This window comes from Microplitis mediator, chromosome 8, assembly GCF_029852145.1.
Source record: "Microplitis mediator isolate UGA2020A chromosome 8, iyMicMedi2.1, whole genome shotgun sequence".
In the NCBI taxonomy this organism is placed as follows: domain Eukaryota; kingdom Metazoa; phylum Arthropoda; class Insecta; order Hymenoptera; family Braconidae; genus Microplitis; species Microplitis mediator.
The window spans coordinates 19,338,212-19,355,862 of record NC_079976.1 but is presented as its reverse complement, the minus strand read 5'-3'; the positions used below and the strand labels follow the sequence as shown (position 1 = coordinate 19,355,862).

The 17,651-nt window shown below is 28.9% G+C and overlaps 1 protein-coding gene across 3 annotated transcripts in view; it reads right to left on the bottom strand.

Annotated features, from left to right (window-relative positions):
• Nucleotides 1–13,232, bottom strand: part of LOC130672778 (protein wingless) — a 58,728-nt gene extending 45,496 nt beyond the window's left edge. Inside the window, exons 1-2 of one of the 3 annotated variants that reach the window (XM_057477503.1) lie at nt 12,335–13,232; nt 10,987–11,249 (exon numbers count right to left, since the gene is read on the bottom strand). In XM_057477503.1, the coding sequence (XP_057333486.1) occupies nt 10,987–11,249; nt 12,335–12,435 (364 nt within the window). In that variant the 5' untranslated portion in view covers nt 12,436–13,232. Of the gene's footprint in view, nt 1–10,986; nt 11,250–11,763; nt 11,816–12,334 lie in introns of those variants that run through there. The other 2 variants (XM_057477501.1, XM_057477502.1) reach the window with 2 other exon arrangements.
• Nucleotides 13,233–17,651: the final 4,419 nt, after the last annotated feature.

The following is a 17,651-nucleotide window of genomic DNA, read 5'->3' as shown; positions in this document are numbered from 1 at the left end:
AAAAATGTAATTTTGGCGGACCAATAATCATCAAATTTTCGCGCAAAATTTGATATTTTTTTGAAAAACTTCACTGTTTGTCAAATTTCAATTTTTTTCTTAGCACGAGTGTCATGGTACAGAAAATACATTCTACTTTAATGAACTTTTTGTTTTTTTTTAATTCAGGCACTTGGAAGGTCGCTATCACTGCAGCGAAAATGAAAATACCCTAATTCGTTTTTGGAGAGTATGCATAAATTCAGGTTTGAAACAAATGATATATTTTCTAAATTAAACCAGACTATTATCATTTAGTTTTCTAGAATAATGGATAGTAAGAATTGTAATAATCAATGGAAAAAAAAATTTTTTAATTCAATTCATTCAAATTATTAATTAAATTTGCTTTAATTATTGATTTGAAAAAAAATTATAAATTGAAATTATTTTGATTATCACATAAATTTATTTCAATAATCTAATTAATTAAATAACAATTTTCAAATTTATTTCAATTATCTATTGATATGAATTCAATTATTCAAATAATTCTGACTAATGAATTCAAATTAAAATTGTTTAGTGCACTAACAACTAATCTACTCATTAAAGAAAAATTTTAAATTGTAATTTTTCAAAAAATATATTGAGTCTTTAAATTATTGATCTTCAATTGTTTTTATACAGATAATGAAAATTTTTTGAAGAATTAATTCAATGTCGGACGTATAATTTAAGAAAGATATGTAAGCAACTTATTTACGATAAAGTGATTAATTTGATTAGTTAGTTTTATTTGCAAGCAAATTAAGAATTTAATCAGTTCAATCTATCAATTAAATTGTCGTTTCAAATATTTTAATTTATTCAAATATTGATAAATTGTTTATTAATTATTATTGAAAAACAAAAATAGTTGTAATAAAAAAATTTGTAATCAAGCATAAAATATATATTTCATTGCAAGTATTTTGGTATTGGTAACTGTTGGATGATTGAAAATTATTCTAGACCAAAAATAATAATAAATTCTAGCCGTGGAGATCTGAATGCCGTACGATACACGGACCTGCGTGAATGTATCTATCTCAGTATGTATCATTGCAACTCAGACAACTCGTTAAAGAAAATAATATCTTATATAAAAACCTAATGAGATATTGAAAAATTTTCTACTCAACATTTTAAACTCTGAGGTCCTTCATAATATCTGAAAAATTCTCAGAGTGGTGTTTTGTGAAATAAGCCTAGCTAGGAAAAAATTTTTTATGCAATTGATAAAAGAAAAAAAAGGAAAAGTCGGCTCACTCCGAGCTGGGCGGTATTCTTTTCAGAATTGAATAAAGCTTTTCCTAAGACAAAAAAATTATAAATGAAAAGTCTCGGATTTCGAAAAAAGTGCGATTTTTTTCGAAAAAAGTGAAGAATTTCCTAGATTTAAATATCTTCATTTATTTTTATATTTTTAAACTTCCCGCTAAGAAAATTTTCGAAAAATTTAGGAAGATATTATTTTTACCCTCTACTTTTCAGCTCTTGAGTTCAAGTTTTTTTATCACTGATAGTTTTTGGGTAATCGTTGAACTTTTTTTTTTGTATTTCTCAATTATTTCAGTCTACAAAATTTTTTTTTTTGACTTAGGACCACCATTTTGCGTTTGCCTCCACGGTTTTTTTTATTATTGTTTATTTTATTTTTTATCAAACTGTTCAAGAGATCACTCTAAAACTAAGTGTGTTACAAGTGTATTATTTTAACACACATTAAATATGTTTAAGGCCATAAGCAAAACTTTAGTTTTTGTGGTTACTTAAAATATTCATCCTCATGAAACTATTTTATCGTTGAAAAAAAATCATAAAATTAGCAATAATTATTTAATTATTTAATGGTATTAAATGACAAGTAGTTCTATTATAAAAACAACATAATTTATTAAATCAATTCTCAGCTTTCAAAAGAAATATGAAATTTAATATAAAACTTGCCACAAGACTAGGAAATAGCTTTTTTCACTTCAATATTATGTTAGAGGGTTTTTTGTTATTTATAGTAAAGAATCAATATTTTCAATGAAAAGCCGAAAATTTTTCATGAAAAAACTACTATTTATATTTTTACAAATGATGTTTCTAATTCAAAAAAATTCACAAATAAGTTGAAAAAAAATTTTTTTTAAAGCATTACTATCCAAGCACTTAATATTAAAAAGTTAAAATCTTTAGTGAGTCAATACTTTCACGCACCGAATAATTCCAAAAAATTGGAAAAAGATCCATAGTAAGTTTGGGTCATACTTAAAAAAAAATTTCATTTGGGGAAACGACCTATAGATTATTCTGTCAGAAAAAGATTTTTTTTTATAATAACATCTTAAAAGTTACTTTAATAAAAAGAAAATCCTCCTAAAATTTTAGCACTGTATCTCAAAAATTGAGCTGGCAAATGGGGGAAGTAAACAAAAGTAAACAAACAGCTCTAAAATAAAAACTATTCATCGGATCAGGTCGTCAAAACTTTCATTTTGAAGGGGAAGAGTCATAAAAACAGTTTACTAAATTTCAAATCAAAATATTAAAAACTTTTTAAGTAATAAATTTTTAAGTTCAAAATCGCAAATTTATAAACAATTGACCATATCCATAATAAATATTATTATTTTCGTTGAGTTATGCACATATTTTTGTTGGGGATAATTAGATGCTTCTTTTGAGCTTTGGCTGAACTCTCACAGATCGGCACTATCCAATGCTGCTACGGTGCATCCGCACTATGCGAACCTCGTTGAGACGAACTGTGAGAACCGCTTGAGCTCGGGCACGCGGTACCAGTTGAATGAAAAACTCGCATTGATAAAAAATTTAAAATAAATACTTATTTGCAACAGGGTTAACTTTTTCGCAAACTGTGCTATCGAGCTCAGCCAAACCTCAAAGGGAGCGTATTTTTATCCCCAACAAAAGTATATGCATAACTATGCGAAAATATGAATATTTGTTATAGATTTGGTCAATTGCTTAACAATAAATTTTACAATTTATTACTCAAAAAGCTTTTAATATTTTGATTTAAAACTTAGTACATATCTTCTAAGATTCTTTCCCTTCAGAATGAGAGTTTTGACGATCTAATCGGATAAATAGTTTTCATTTTAGAGCTGTTTACTTACGCGGTAGTGGTATAAAAATCATTTTTTGTTTATAAAAAATAGTTACACAGGGTTTTTTTCCGGTAACATTGGATTTTTTCGTTATTTATTTTATTTTGAACAACTTCATAAATTAATTTGAACTAATTATTTGATTGAAAGGTTGCGAAAAAGAAACAAAAACTTTTCTCTAAATTAAAAAATTCATATCTTCGAAAAAAAAAAAAAACATCTTTCTGAAAATTTTAGGGTCTTCTAAGAACGGATAAAGGTAGTCTATGAAAATATTTAAGCCAAAAAAAAGATAAGTTTTGATTTATTCAAGTTAGATTATTTAAAAATGTTGTAATATTTTGATGTTTCTAAATATTTTTTTCAAATACATTTTTTTCGTAGCTCAAATTATCCTCTTTAAAATCAACCAAATCCGATTCTTGTAACTATAATAGTTCTCGAGATATTCAAAAAAATTAACTTTGGAGGTTTGAAAATTGATAAATTTTTGAATTTGCATGACTTTTGAGAAAACTTGAAAAAATTTTTTTTCGTTGCTAAAACTTTGTTATAGGATGGAATAAAACTTCCGACCAAATTTCATCAAATTCGGAAGGGGTCGATTCCAACTATCGGTCGATTTGACGCAGAATGACCCATCTATAGATCTGTATAAATTAGAAAATTTTCGTGAAGTGTGCCAAAATAATCATCTTATAAAAATTTGAGAAATTATTAATAATAGTAATAGATCACTTGTCGTTATTTTTTATTTACGATTAAAAAACATGGAAAATATTTATGTTTTTCGAATGTCAAAATTTTCAACTCATCAGCGGATTACTGTACAGTAATGAGCTATCCTATTTTTGATAGAACTCAAACGGTATACAAAGAAAGTCTCTTAATAAGTTTTATGGGAAGTCTAATTTGTCATAGTAGTTATGGTCAAAGTTGAATTCATGGTAAATTTTACTATTATTTGGCTTTTCCCGACGAAGCTACAAGACTTATCCCTAAGTTTCATAGGACGTTATGACGATTATTTTATTTCTCACAATTTTTTTTTTAATTTCTAAAAAATTTTTTTTAATTTCCTAATGAGTCTTCAGATATTTGCATTTAAAAGTCCTTGTTCCAACACAGAAAAAAAAGTTATCTTGAGTCAAGAAAATATTTTTGAAGAAAAACGTTTTCGGGAACCAAGTCAAGATTTTCTTGAGCCAAGAGAATTTGTCTTGGTTAAAAAAAAATTCGTCTTGGTCGCAGAAGATTTCTACTTTATCTGAGAGGATTTAGGTCTCCAAAAAAATTTTCTTGAATCAAGAATATTTACCTTCAGTCGAGAATTTTTTTTTTCTGTGAAGTAATCGTGTTTTGGCCGTTTCAATTGATTATAAAATGATAAATAGTCGATCCTGAACTTGAAGTTATTTATCTATGATTATTAAATTATAGATAAAGTGAATGTGCTAATTTGAGTAAAAATCACTGATCAAAATGATTTTGTTTAGCCTGAAAATTCTTAGATAAATTTTAAATCAAAATTTTCCAGTCATTTAACGGATATGATTAAGCCAAAAAGAAATGATATTGATCGATGATTTTTACGTTAATCAATATATTACTTTATTTCTACGGTTAGATAATCATAGATGAATACTTTTTTGTTAAAATATCCATTATTTTCCATTTTATAATCAATTAAAAGTGACCAGAACACAATTTCTTGAAACGAATTGATTGTTAAATGCATATAATTGAAGAGCCCTCAGGAATTCTAAAAACTTTTCGAGAGATAATTTGTGGGAAATAAAATAACTTACAAAAAAAAGTCTCACAACCCTTAATGATAAGTCTTACTATTTTATCAGAAAAGTCAAATAATATTAAAATTTATTATTAATTTAAGTTTGATTTTCGATAACTTAAGAAAAATTGAATTCGTCATAAAATAATCAGAGACGTTATTTATTGTAAGGAATTTAATTTTCAACGAAAATAAATCCAGCACTTTATTGTATAGTAATTTGCTGGCAAGTTATAAAATAAAACCAAAAAATTCCCGTATTATTTAAACAGAAAATAAAAAATCACGATCATTGATATTATAACATTAATATTAAGGGCTCAAATTTCAACGGGACCCTTACTTGGGTATCTTTTGCTATGATTATTTGTTTACTCATGAAAACAATCTTGGAGAACATTTAGTTTTGTGGGCCAGCTCCAGAATCCCATCGTTTTAGAGCTCGAGGAACTTGAAAAACACTATTTTGAATACACATTTGAGTTTTTCAAGCTCATGAATACTTTCTAATGCATCTGGTTTTTCAAGCTCTTCGAGCTATGTTTACCTTGCACTAAGAAATTTAAAAAAATAAAAAATAAGAAAAAAAAAACAAGTAACTTTAAATTTTTGTTCACGATTATTGTTAATAAAACAAATAGTTTTCAAGCATGACATATTCGGGAAAAATGTAGAAAGCAACTTTTTCCACGTTTTATTGACGAAGTTTTTAGAACCAACAAACCGATTATAATAAATAATTCGTTGATTATTAAAGAGACTGTTAAAGACGAAAATTTTTTATAATTTTTAGGACATTTGGTCATTACTTTATGTACTATTCCGGAAAAATGAGACAAATATTTATTTTTGAAATACTGTCGTAAACAATATCTCTCTCGACCGAATTGACCGATTGAGATGGTCACGGAAATCGGCGTGTCTTGTTAAGTTCTAAATCTGATTTAATTTTGAAACTGATTGACGAAGCCGTTTAGAGATATTCGAAAAAATAAGTTTTTTACCATTTCTTTCTCCAACGATATCTTTTATGCGAATTAACCGATTGAAAGAGTTCTCTTGACAATCGACCTGTTTTGTCAAGTTCTAAAGCTGATAGATTGTAGAATCGATTCATCAAGTCGTTTCTGACAAATTTAAAAAAAAAAAACAATAAAAAAAAAAATTCAATTTTTTCTGAGATTATTCTATCGAATGATCTGAAATTCACAGGAAAGCTGACGGCTGACAAGCATTTACGATTACCACACGAACCATTTAAATCGATAGATTTATTAAATAGTTATTGAAAGTGTACACAGCCACGTACACGCTCACACACACGCATCATACTAGAAACAGTCACAATAGTTTTATAGTACCTCAAACCGTCAACATCTGATGAAAACTCGATTTTCGAAAATCAGAGTGAGAACAATATTTTCCAGAATGGCAGATATCCTTAAAAAGTAGATACTCCCTAAAAGTTGCTAAAAAATATAAAAAAATCCTGGAATTCAGTTTCAGAATTTTTTTGTTTTAATCCATTTTTCGGAAAATTCAACTTTCATCTATTTAAATTTCAATTTATTAAGCAATTGTGATTTAATAAATTTACATTTATGTTAATAATGTAAAAATCAAATAATACTGGAGAGTAAGAATCATTTATTGATATGGAAATTTTGACTATAAAATATGTACTATTTTCAGCAGTTTCTTTTTTTTTTTTTATATAGCCCAAACATAAAAACGTCTTTTCATTTATTCAAATACCTCTCCAATAAAAAATGTTTAGATCCAAGCATATATGATTGGATCCAAACAGTCAGATATGCTTGGATCCAAATTTTGGCGCGATCGAAGCGGATCCAAACAGATCTGACAATATCCAAAGAGATCTCACTATATCTAAGTATATCCAAACAGATCTCAAAATGTCCAAAGAGATCCAAATAGATCTCACTATATCCACGAATATATAAGTGTATCCAATCAGATCTGCGTAAATGTCGATCTTTAAAAAAATCTACATAGATTTAAGCACATATACACTGTAAAAAATCACCGGGGTAAGTCCAAACGGTGTAGGTGTTAAAACTATCGGTGTTAAATTTATCCCTGAAAGCGGTGTGAAAATAACGCCGCCACCGGTGTAAATATCCTGTACCAGTGTTAAAATAACGCCGCCATCGGTGTAAATATTCTAGAACGGTGTTAAAATAACGCCGCCGCCGGTTTAGATATTCTTTACCGGTGTTAAAATAGTTTACTTTGTGAATATTTGTACTTACTCGATCACTATACTTGTTAGAAAATGATATTTTTTATTAATTTTCATAAAGAACTGACATTTTTTGTGTTTTATAATCTTTAAAGTTAATACTCCAAGCGGATGCAATTTACCCCGCTTTTACACCGGCATTACTCCGCTTTTACACCTGTTACCCCGCTTTTACACCGGTATTACTCCGATTTTACACCGGTATTACTCCGATTTTACACCGGTATTACTCCGATTTTACTCCGGTTACCCCGCTTTTACACCGGTACTACTCCGCTTTTACTCCGGTTACCCCGCTTTAACACCGGTATTTTCAACACTGGTGTATTACTCCTCCTACACCGGTGTAATTTCATTTTAACACCGGGCGGAGTTAAAACGAGTCCATTTTTAACACCGCTCTTTTTACAGTGTATCTAAAGAAGTTTCACTACATTCTAATGGATGCATGTATAATTATATAATGTATTAAATATATTATACTTTAGACCATTCTAAAAAGAATATCTACTCACATCTTGGATCTTATTTTTATAACCTCTTAATGCTTTTGATGACCCTATGTATAACATATATCAAAAGTCAGTTGATATTTAAGTGAAAAAAAAAGATGACTACTTTAGAAACAATGCGTAATTTAATACTTTTATATTTCATTATTTACGTTTATATTTAATTAAATATAATCAAAAAAATTATGAATATTTTCGTAAACTTCTATCTATTGCATGGAACTAAATGTATTTTATTAACCTTAATCCATATAGTTAAATGTAAACAGATATAATACTACCAATGTGTAATAATTTATTTTCAGAAATATTTATATCTGCTTGGATAAAAAATTTTAATTTTCGTATATTATTTAGATATTCGTGTATAATTAGACATAAAAACTCTGTATATAATGTCTCATTCGCAGTAGAACCCCGACAGTTTGACGATTCAGGAGCCTTCTCTGTATTTAAATATTATTGGATCTGACTAAATATGACTACATATAGACACACATTTTTGGATATAATCATAAATTCTTGGATATACGTATATCTGCTTGGATATGAAGTATTTTTGCATCTATATACCCACATGCGTACATTTGGGTCTCAGCAGATATAACTATGTATTATTATGTGTACATATATATGCTTGGATATAAGTATATCTGCTTGGATATAAATCTATATCTGCTTATATATAGTTGGATCTGAGCAGATATACTTATATATGCTTGGATATGCGTATATCTACTTGGATATCAATCTTAATACATCTCTATATCTGCTTATATATAATTAGATCTGAGCAGACATAATTATATATGCTTATATCTAGCAAGATCAAATATTTGGATGTATTTGGATATAAACAGATATAACGAGATCCAGGTATATCTGGTTGGATCTAAATGTTTTTTATCGGGTATATAATAAAAATCGACTTTTCACAAACATGAATTTTTATTTTGAAAGAAAAAATAGTTATATTCAAGTTTAAATCGCTATAAAAAATCATTACTCATTGTTGAAAAGTGATATTTATATAATAAAAAATGTAAGAGTATTGTGTTCAAAAGTATATATCATCCGATTGTATTAATTTTCTACTGAGAAAATTTTTAATTTTCTGAATCCAAAGGAAAGTACAGTCTTTAGTCGAATTTTCGAAAACCGAATTTCATCAGATATTGATGTTTAAAGGTCTTCTAGAAAGCTGATATTCTGTCTGTTTTTAGGATAACGAATCAATATCCTTTACAGTAAATATGTGTGCGGCTAGATTTCGAATCATTACAAAAACAACGTTGTAAAGAAAAAATAAATTTTTTTAATATGTTTAAAATTAATAAATCAATCATTTTCAAATCTCCCTAGACCGCAAGTTTATTACTGAACATTTTTTTTGGAGAAATTTTTTATGTTTTTTGAACGCTTTTATATTATTTATACAGTTTTCAAGCAGAAGACGACATTCTAAAACTAAGTGTGTTGCAAGTGTATTATTTTAACACACATTGAATGTATTCTACACTTAAGGCCATGAGCAAAACTACAGTTTTTTGCAGACACTTTAAACGTATTTCACGGCATCTTAAATACACTGGTCACAAAAATTAAGGGATATAAAAAAATTCCAAATTTATGAGTGATTTTCAACATGCTATAACTCAGTGAAAAATAGTCGTAGAGTAAAAATAAAAAAATCAAAATGTAGCCTCAAGTTTCTAGTTTTCAGATCTGGACTTCAAATTTTGTCTCATGCACGGTTCCGGAGTAATCCTAAGAAAACCGACGCAAAAAAAATTTTCCTTTTTTGAAGACGAGCAAAAATTTCGAAAATGCATGATTAAAACAATTGAATTCCAGATCTTAAAACTAGAAACTTGAAGCTACAATTTGATTTTTTTATTTTTACTCGACGACCATTTTTCACTGAGTTACAGCATGTTGAAAATCATTCAAAAATTTTGAATTTTTTTTATATCCCTTAATTTTTGTGACCAGTATATCTATACATTGCTCATGGTGTTTCAATGTGATTTGGCAAGTGTGTTAACTTTGACTACACTCTTGGATTTAGAGTATAAAGATCGGATCATATTTTTCGCCTGGATATATTCTATCAATATCGACCCTATCTTTTATTGATAATCTCTATTCATTTGATATGTGATTCCGTAAATCCAAATTAATTTTTGTAAATAGCTATTTTTAGACCGTTTATTTACTCTTCAACAATCCTGAAATATCAGGTTTGGAATAGACATAATCTACAAGTTGTGGATGTTTAAAATATGCAGACGTTATCATTGTAATGGTATTTACTCTCAATTCCTTCAAAAAATAAATGCAAAAATCTCGCATACCACAACTAATATTAAAGTCGAAACGTGAAAAATTATAAAACATATTCAAATATTATTTATGCAATATCTTTTGTTAAGCTGCCCATTACGGTGATCCAAAAAAACCGATTATTATTTTTTTTTGTCTCTTGTGAAAAATTATTGTTTTAAGATGTTTTCAGAAGCCTCTTCAAAAATCAGCTTGATAAAAAATTTATGGGAGGTCACTCACGAATTTTGAAAATATCAGAAATGATCGAAATTCGAATTTTTCGCTCTTAATTTCTTCTTTCTTGTGGCAGCTATGGTTTATATTTGTGAAATCATGACTACGCTGAAAATTTCAGCCCATAATTGAAATATTTAAACGTCGCTCAAGAATTTTGAATGTTTCCGACTACTGTCTTTTGGAAATTTTCGAGCGACACTTGAATATCAATAATAAAGCTTTTCGATTTTTTCACCATCAATTTGTATCATAATGAATAAAAATATAACCCAAGAAATAGAAATAATACGTTATTTACATTCATTTCGATTTTTTAATTCAATTTTTAGGTTTTTTCGCTTATTCAAAACTTATCCAATTTTATTGTTTAAGACTGTTCTGAATATTTTCGGTTTTGCAAAAGTTATATTTTAGTGAAATGACAATAATTGAGTTATAAAAAAATACAAAATTTTCGTCATAGTCATGATTTTCCAAGTATAAACTATAGCTGCCACGAGAAAGAAGAAGTTAAGAGCAAAAAAAATTCAAATTTCGATCATTTCTGATATTTTCAAAATTCGTGAGTGACCTCTTATAAATTTTTTTATCAAGCTGATTTTTGGAGAGGCTTCTTAAAACATCTTGAACCAACAAGTTTTCATAAGAGACTCGAAAAAATAAAATATTCGTTTTTTTTGGGTCACCTTAGTGCCCATAAATATTTAGTCTTACCTCTATCTACAATTTTTCCGAAAAGATTTTTGCCTCTCAAAAAATTCTTAGTCGAGCAGTTCCATCGGCGATTCCTAAACTGATGCTGACATTCTGAAATAGCATAATTCGCACCTCGAGCGATTGCCATCAGAACTCCAGGATTTTCCCGTGCTAATCGTCTCTGCTTCCTACGAAGCGTACCATAAACTGTTTGGTCCATGTGTAACGAAGTCGGTGACATTGGTAAAAGATTATTCGGCTCACCTGCCTTCGCTATACCCCTATACATAAAAAAGAACAATAAGGTACTTATCGCCCTGAGAAAAATTTTAGGTTGCAGTAACTAAAACACCTCTACAAACAACGTTTATTAGTTGAAGTACTTGGATAGGTCTTTGGCATTGCATGTCAACTGTTTTGTAACTGTAACTATATTTACGTTTCTGTGAGTGCGTTGTTAATCATCAAAATTGTTTCAAGCCGGCTATAAACCATAGCAGAAAATCCACATCAAAAATTATTTAAAAAATCAAAATTTAAGTAAATATAAATTTTTTCATTATAAAAGTTAATTTAGAATATAAATTGATTGAAAAAATATGGATACATTCGAACGATTAATATTTATAGTATTCTATCAATCGATCAAAGAAAACTGAATGAGAGTATAAGCAAACAAATAGTCGTGGGAATTCTTCAGTCTACACAATATGCTATCCTTCGTTGTTCTTAGTGTATTCTGTAATTAATTAATTATTCATTCAAGTTTAACCAAAAGAGGAATTCACTGCTTACGGTATCAAAGAAGCGGTGTGTGGCACGTGAGAAGATATTCCCAAGAATTTAATCTCCCCTGAAGAAGTAAACAGTATATATATATATATATATATATATATATATATATATATATATATATATATATATATATATATAACTATGTATTTTATAAATCTAAATTCAATGCAAACTAAAATCGTTGAAATAATAAAAAATCGATCATAACTATTTGTATGGACATGCTTGCAAATATATATAATATATATATAATAGTAATAGATATTGACCATCTTAAAGTATACAAGTCATTGACAAAATCTTTGTCTGTTTAATTTTTTCAATTCAATTATGCAAAAAATAATTTTTATAATACGACTTTACAATTTACACTACAAATGTTTTAAGATGCTTTTATTCACTTAGATGTGATATTCGAAGAATACCCAGTATATTTAAAGAGAAAATCATTAATTCTTAAATTATCTATAAGAATATTTACAAAATTAGTATTTTTAAACCTTTTGATCGAAACCGCTATCACCCAACTGGTAAATCAGATTATAAATTTGACCACTCATTATTTACGTACCACCACATAGATCCTCTGCCTCTGTTTTTATTTCTGTTAGTTTCAGCAGATGAACTCGAAACTACTACTGTAATTATTCCAACAATAATCCACAATTTCATGTTTGCTACTTAAATTTATATATTGAAATGACACAAGTATCTTTGAATAAAACTTTTCACTAATTATGAATTATTTCACTAATTGCAATGTTTCACCACTATTAATAATTTAACACACATTTACTAGAAATTAAGAACAAAATATTTCTCATCAAGTTGAAAGTTAGTATTATTTAAAACTTTGTTCTCATCAGTTCACTACATAAATATTTTAAATGGCAATGATAAAATAGTTCATTCAAACAATTCCTTTTTCTTAAATTGAAAAATCTGTCCGTAAAATAATTTGACACTTGCTTGGTTTTCAACTTTCCAAATCTAAAATTTTTACAAATACTTTTAGGGTTTGATACTGTCGTATGACTGCTGGTTGTTTCGAATGCTTTGACTTGATCTTGCCGCTAACTCATCCCTTCTCTTCGAATATTGTAATAATATTCAGAAAAAGTGTCAAAACTGCCTTTAGCTTTCCGAGCTTCAATACAAGTCTCCTCACTGCTCAATGATATCTTACGATAATGTTAGCAGATAAATCATTTTAACCTGTGAAATTTGGAATCCGGTAATGAAGACTACATAAGCGTTGAATAGATTTGAAACAATTTTATTTCAAATAAATCGTAATTTTTTTGTTGGTTTATTTCCATGGAGAATATAAATTGATAAAAAATAGAACTGATCAAATGGCACTTTGTCAATCATTTAAGATTATTCATTTGATTTCAATAATAAGTCAAACTCTCTGACAGACAGCTATTAGCTTTTGCTAGCGACTGCTTGCCACTACGGAAGAGTCGAGCTCTGGTGAGCCCCATCCCTCCACTAGTGGACGGACGAAGATGACTCCTCCGACGATTAGCTCTTGCTCCGCCTCTTTTGGACAGCCTATCTTTTGCCCTCCTCATTTTCATACCCTAAAAAAATTTTATCCTTCTTATTTTTTTTCGACTTTTACAAACGGTTTCCAGTTCTTTTAAGTATATTCTTGTTCTTCCAATAGATCAGTGACTTTTGTAATTTTCTGAAAAGTTTACTTTGGATATGAATTTTACAGATACGATAGGTAATTTTGAAATAGTCATTCATTTTTAGGGGCGACTTGTCATTCAACTATAGATTTAAGTTTCGATCTAGATTCTTGATATAGTATCTAAGATAATTCTAATCGATAATGAAATTAAAAAGCACGTGCTACTTAAAGAAAGAAATGGGCGGATTATATTTAAGACACGCCTATGGGATGTCCTCCTTAAAAGAATCCAAAGTTCCTTGAAGTTTTTTTTTTGGTCTTATATTTTGTTTCTTCCGCATACTCTGAATTGCTTTTGCTGTATCATTCTATTCATTATAGTTCTCAATCATTGAACCAGTACGTACTTCGCTCAGAAAAAGATTTTTTGTAATTTATAAATTACTCTTAATTAACGCTTCTTGAAAGTACAAATGAAATTGTAAAAAACACTAATTATTAGATGAATTCGATGAAACATAGCGATGTATAAATTGTTTCGAAGTTTGAGAAAAAAGTGATATCTTCCTCAATCTAATAACTTTATTAACAGCGTTTGTTTTTAAGAATTTGAATATATATATTAGGGTGCTTCGTTTCCGGCAAAAGTTTGTTTTTCGTTGCTCGTCAAGCAAAATATTATTCTTTATGCTGAAATAAAAATTCCTGCCAAGTTTGAGCTCTTAATTTCAATCCTGAGTACTTTGCATTTGATTTTAAAGATTTCCTATTTAAAATACACGTAAAGTAAATTATTTTTTTTTAAATTTCTAATACTCAGTTGCGTTTTATGATATCAATGCGCTGTTTGTCGTAATTTCTACGGAACTTATTTTTCTTCCAAAGTGCCCATGTAACTTAGCTGTTATTCAAGCTGTTTCACTTGTGACTGTTGCGGAAGTCATTTTTCCTATGAAATTGACCTATATTTGCTTGCAGAACGTTAACCAATGAAAGGACACTAAAAATGTTGATGAGAATTTTCTAGGAAATTTTATTCCCTTCAAAAAAAGTCCTAAACAGAAAAAATAGTTAACTTGAATCAAGAAAAATATTCTTGATTCAAGAATTTTTTTTTGATCGGTTCGGAAAATAAAAATTTATTGGCATCAAGTAAACACTTATCTTCAAATTTTTATCTTGAACCAAAATTTCTTTTCTCGTGTCAACATATTTTTACGCTTAAATAGAAAATTTTTCACTTGTTTCAAGCGTTTATATTACTTAAAGATGCGTTATTTTTTTGTAGCAATATTGCATTTTTTTGTTCAAAGAAAATACAATTTGTCGGAACAAGTACTACACTTTTCACACAAGTATTTTCGTATCCTCCGACCCAGAAAATAAGAGTTGCTTAAACCAAAAGATAAAATTTCTTGGGAGAAAAGATCGATATGGAGAAGGGAAAAGTCACCGGTGCTAGGCAGCAGCAGTGGGAGTAGTTCGGTGCTCGCTAAAAGATCGCGCTCAGCCACTTGTATTGTCCCTGGTAAAAAAGATATTCTAGAATTCTTATATTCCAAATTTTGATACGATTTTGTTCGAGAACTCCTCTGTCATCTGACAGAGGGACGAGTACCTTTTTGGATTGTACTATGTATAGTATATCCTATAGTACACCATGACCTTAATATTTACTATTAATGGTTACTTGAGTAATTTTTCTCGAAAAAAAAAAAAAAATCGGTCTATCGGTTGATCCTGCGGGCCAGCCCTAAAACTTCCCGCTATTTTCAAGCTCCTTGAGCTCGAAAACATTGCTGTAATTACGTTTTCGAGCTCTTAGAGCTCGAAAATACTTTCGGTACCGTTGTTTTCGAAAAAAAAAAAGCTTTTTACCTTTTTTTCTCGAACGATATCTCTCAAACGAATTGACCGATTGAGACGGTTAAGGTGGCAATCGACGTGTTTTATTAAGTTCTAGAACTGATAAGATTTTGAAATCGATTGATTCAATTGTTTTGTAAATATTCGAAAAAAAACGTTTTTCACTACTTCTTTCATCAACGATATCTCTCAAACGAATAAACCGATTGAGACATTTGAGGTGGAAATCGACGCGTTTTATCAAGATCTAAAGCTGATTGAATTTTGAAATTGATTTATCCCGTCGTTTTTGAGATATTTCAAAAAAACTAAAAAAAATTTTTTTTTAATTCTTTCGACAACGGTTTCTCTCGAACGAATGAGCCGATTTTGATGGTTAAGGTGACATTCGACGCGGCTCATAAAGTTTTAGAGCCCAGTTGATTTTGAAATCAATCGATCGAGCACATAAGAAGTTATCACAAAAAAAACATTTTTGAAAAAATTGTATTTTTGGAATATCTCTAAACGAGCCTGACCGATCAAGTTCAATTTCTCACAGCTTCTAGATATTAACAAGCCGCGTCGAATGACACCTCAACGATCAAAATCAGTCCATCCGTTCAAGAGTTTTAGATGTTTTATACATACGTACGTACACACATACATACACTCGGACATCGTCGTGAAATTAGTCAGGATAGCTTCCTAGAACCTCAAAACATCAAAATCTTATCGAAATTCGGTTTTTGAAAATCGGACCGAAACCAATAACTTCCCGAATTTTTAAAAATTTGTAATTTTCTTAGCGGGAAGTTAAAAAGTCTGGGCGTCGGTTGGCCCTGCGGGCCGGCCCTAAAACTTCCCGCTGTTTTTGAGCTCATAAAGCTCGAAAACATTAGTGTAAATACTAGGGTGTTTCATGTTTAGGTGATATTATTTCTTTCTGTCTTATATGAAAAACTAAAAATTTATAGAACAAATAAAATATTCCCGCTTGAAAAAAAATTTTAAGTCAATTAGGGGCTTAGCGCATCGAGAAATTCGATTACCCGTTTAAATAACATGGGAAAAAACAAACTTTTACGTTTGGAATTTTTCACCTCGGCAATGGCTTATTGTACGAATAAGCCCACCATACATTTTTGTAGGAAATTTAACGCTCTACAAAAAAAATTTCTTATCATTTTTCGATAAATCCATCTGTTCAAAAGTGATTGGAGCTCGAAGCCAAGATACACTGCGAGAAAAATTTTGTCATTTTAACGATTTGAAGTATAGTCAAACAGTTAATTGTGAAAATTACTATTCATTTGTTAATTATTACAATACGTATAGTTAATTTCACAACATCCTTATTTATTTTAATGATATATAGTATCCTTAAATAAACTATTCAATGTTTGTCCTCCAATAAGAATTCATTTTTTTATTTGAACCATATACTCCGAAAAGTTGCCATCGAGATTCAGTTATTTTGACAAAATAGGTTATCGTTTTGTCATTGTACGTATTCGTATCGTTATATTGACGATACGATGGATCGTAACATCGTTGATTAAAAACGCGAAACTTGCGCAGTTATATAAGCAAATGTCAAGCTAACCACCAAAAAGCCTTTGTGAGCGTTGTGTCACATATTTCTTATTAGTAATTAACAACCTTTTGATTATTATAATTGAGATAATCTAATTAAAATGGATGCGTATCTATTGTATAATCCCAATAATTTTTACGGAATGATTTTAATAATTATTTTCCAATGTCAAAAAATGTTAATGATTCTATATAATTTTTTTTGGCTGTTTTATAATTTGACATTTTCAGCTTTAAAAAATGTCTTATTATTTGTATTTTAACCAATAAAATTATTTGTTAAAAGTTTTTTTTTTTAAACTATTGTTAGTAACTGATTAATCAACACAAGTCACTGAGCCTGATTATTGAAACATATCATATTATGAAATGGTTAATGACGCTGTATTCTTAACATGACATCTTTCAATTCTTCGCGGAAGACATAATTTTCTTAGTCTAAAACATAAATTCTTTAAACCAAGAAAAAAATTTTTTGGTCCCAAAAAATTTTTTTTTGGTTCGAGAAGATTTTTTTTTCAATTCAACAAATTTTTTTTTTGGCTGAAAATTTTTACGTTTTTAAGTCAAGAAAAAATATCTTGAGCTGAAACGAAAAAGTTTTTGAACCATGAAAAATAATGTTTTAAACCAAGAACAAACTTTCTTGGCCCAAGAAAGTTTGCTCTTGGTTTAAAGCATTATTTTCTCGGGCCAAGAAAGTTTGTTTTTAACTCGAGAAATTTGTTTCTTGTCTAAAGACTGTTACCTTATCGAGTCAAGAAACAATGTCTTGAGCTAAAAAAAAAAGTTTTTGTACTGAGAA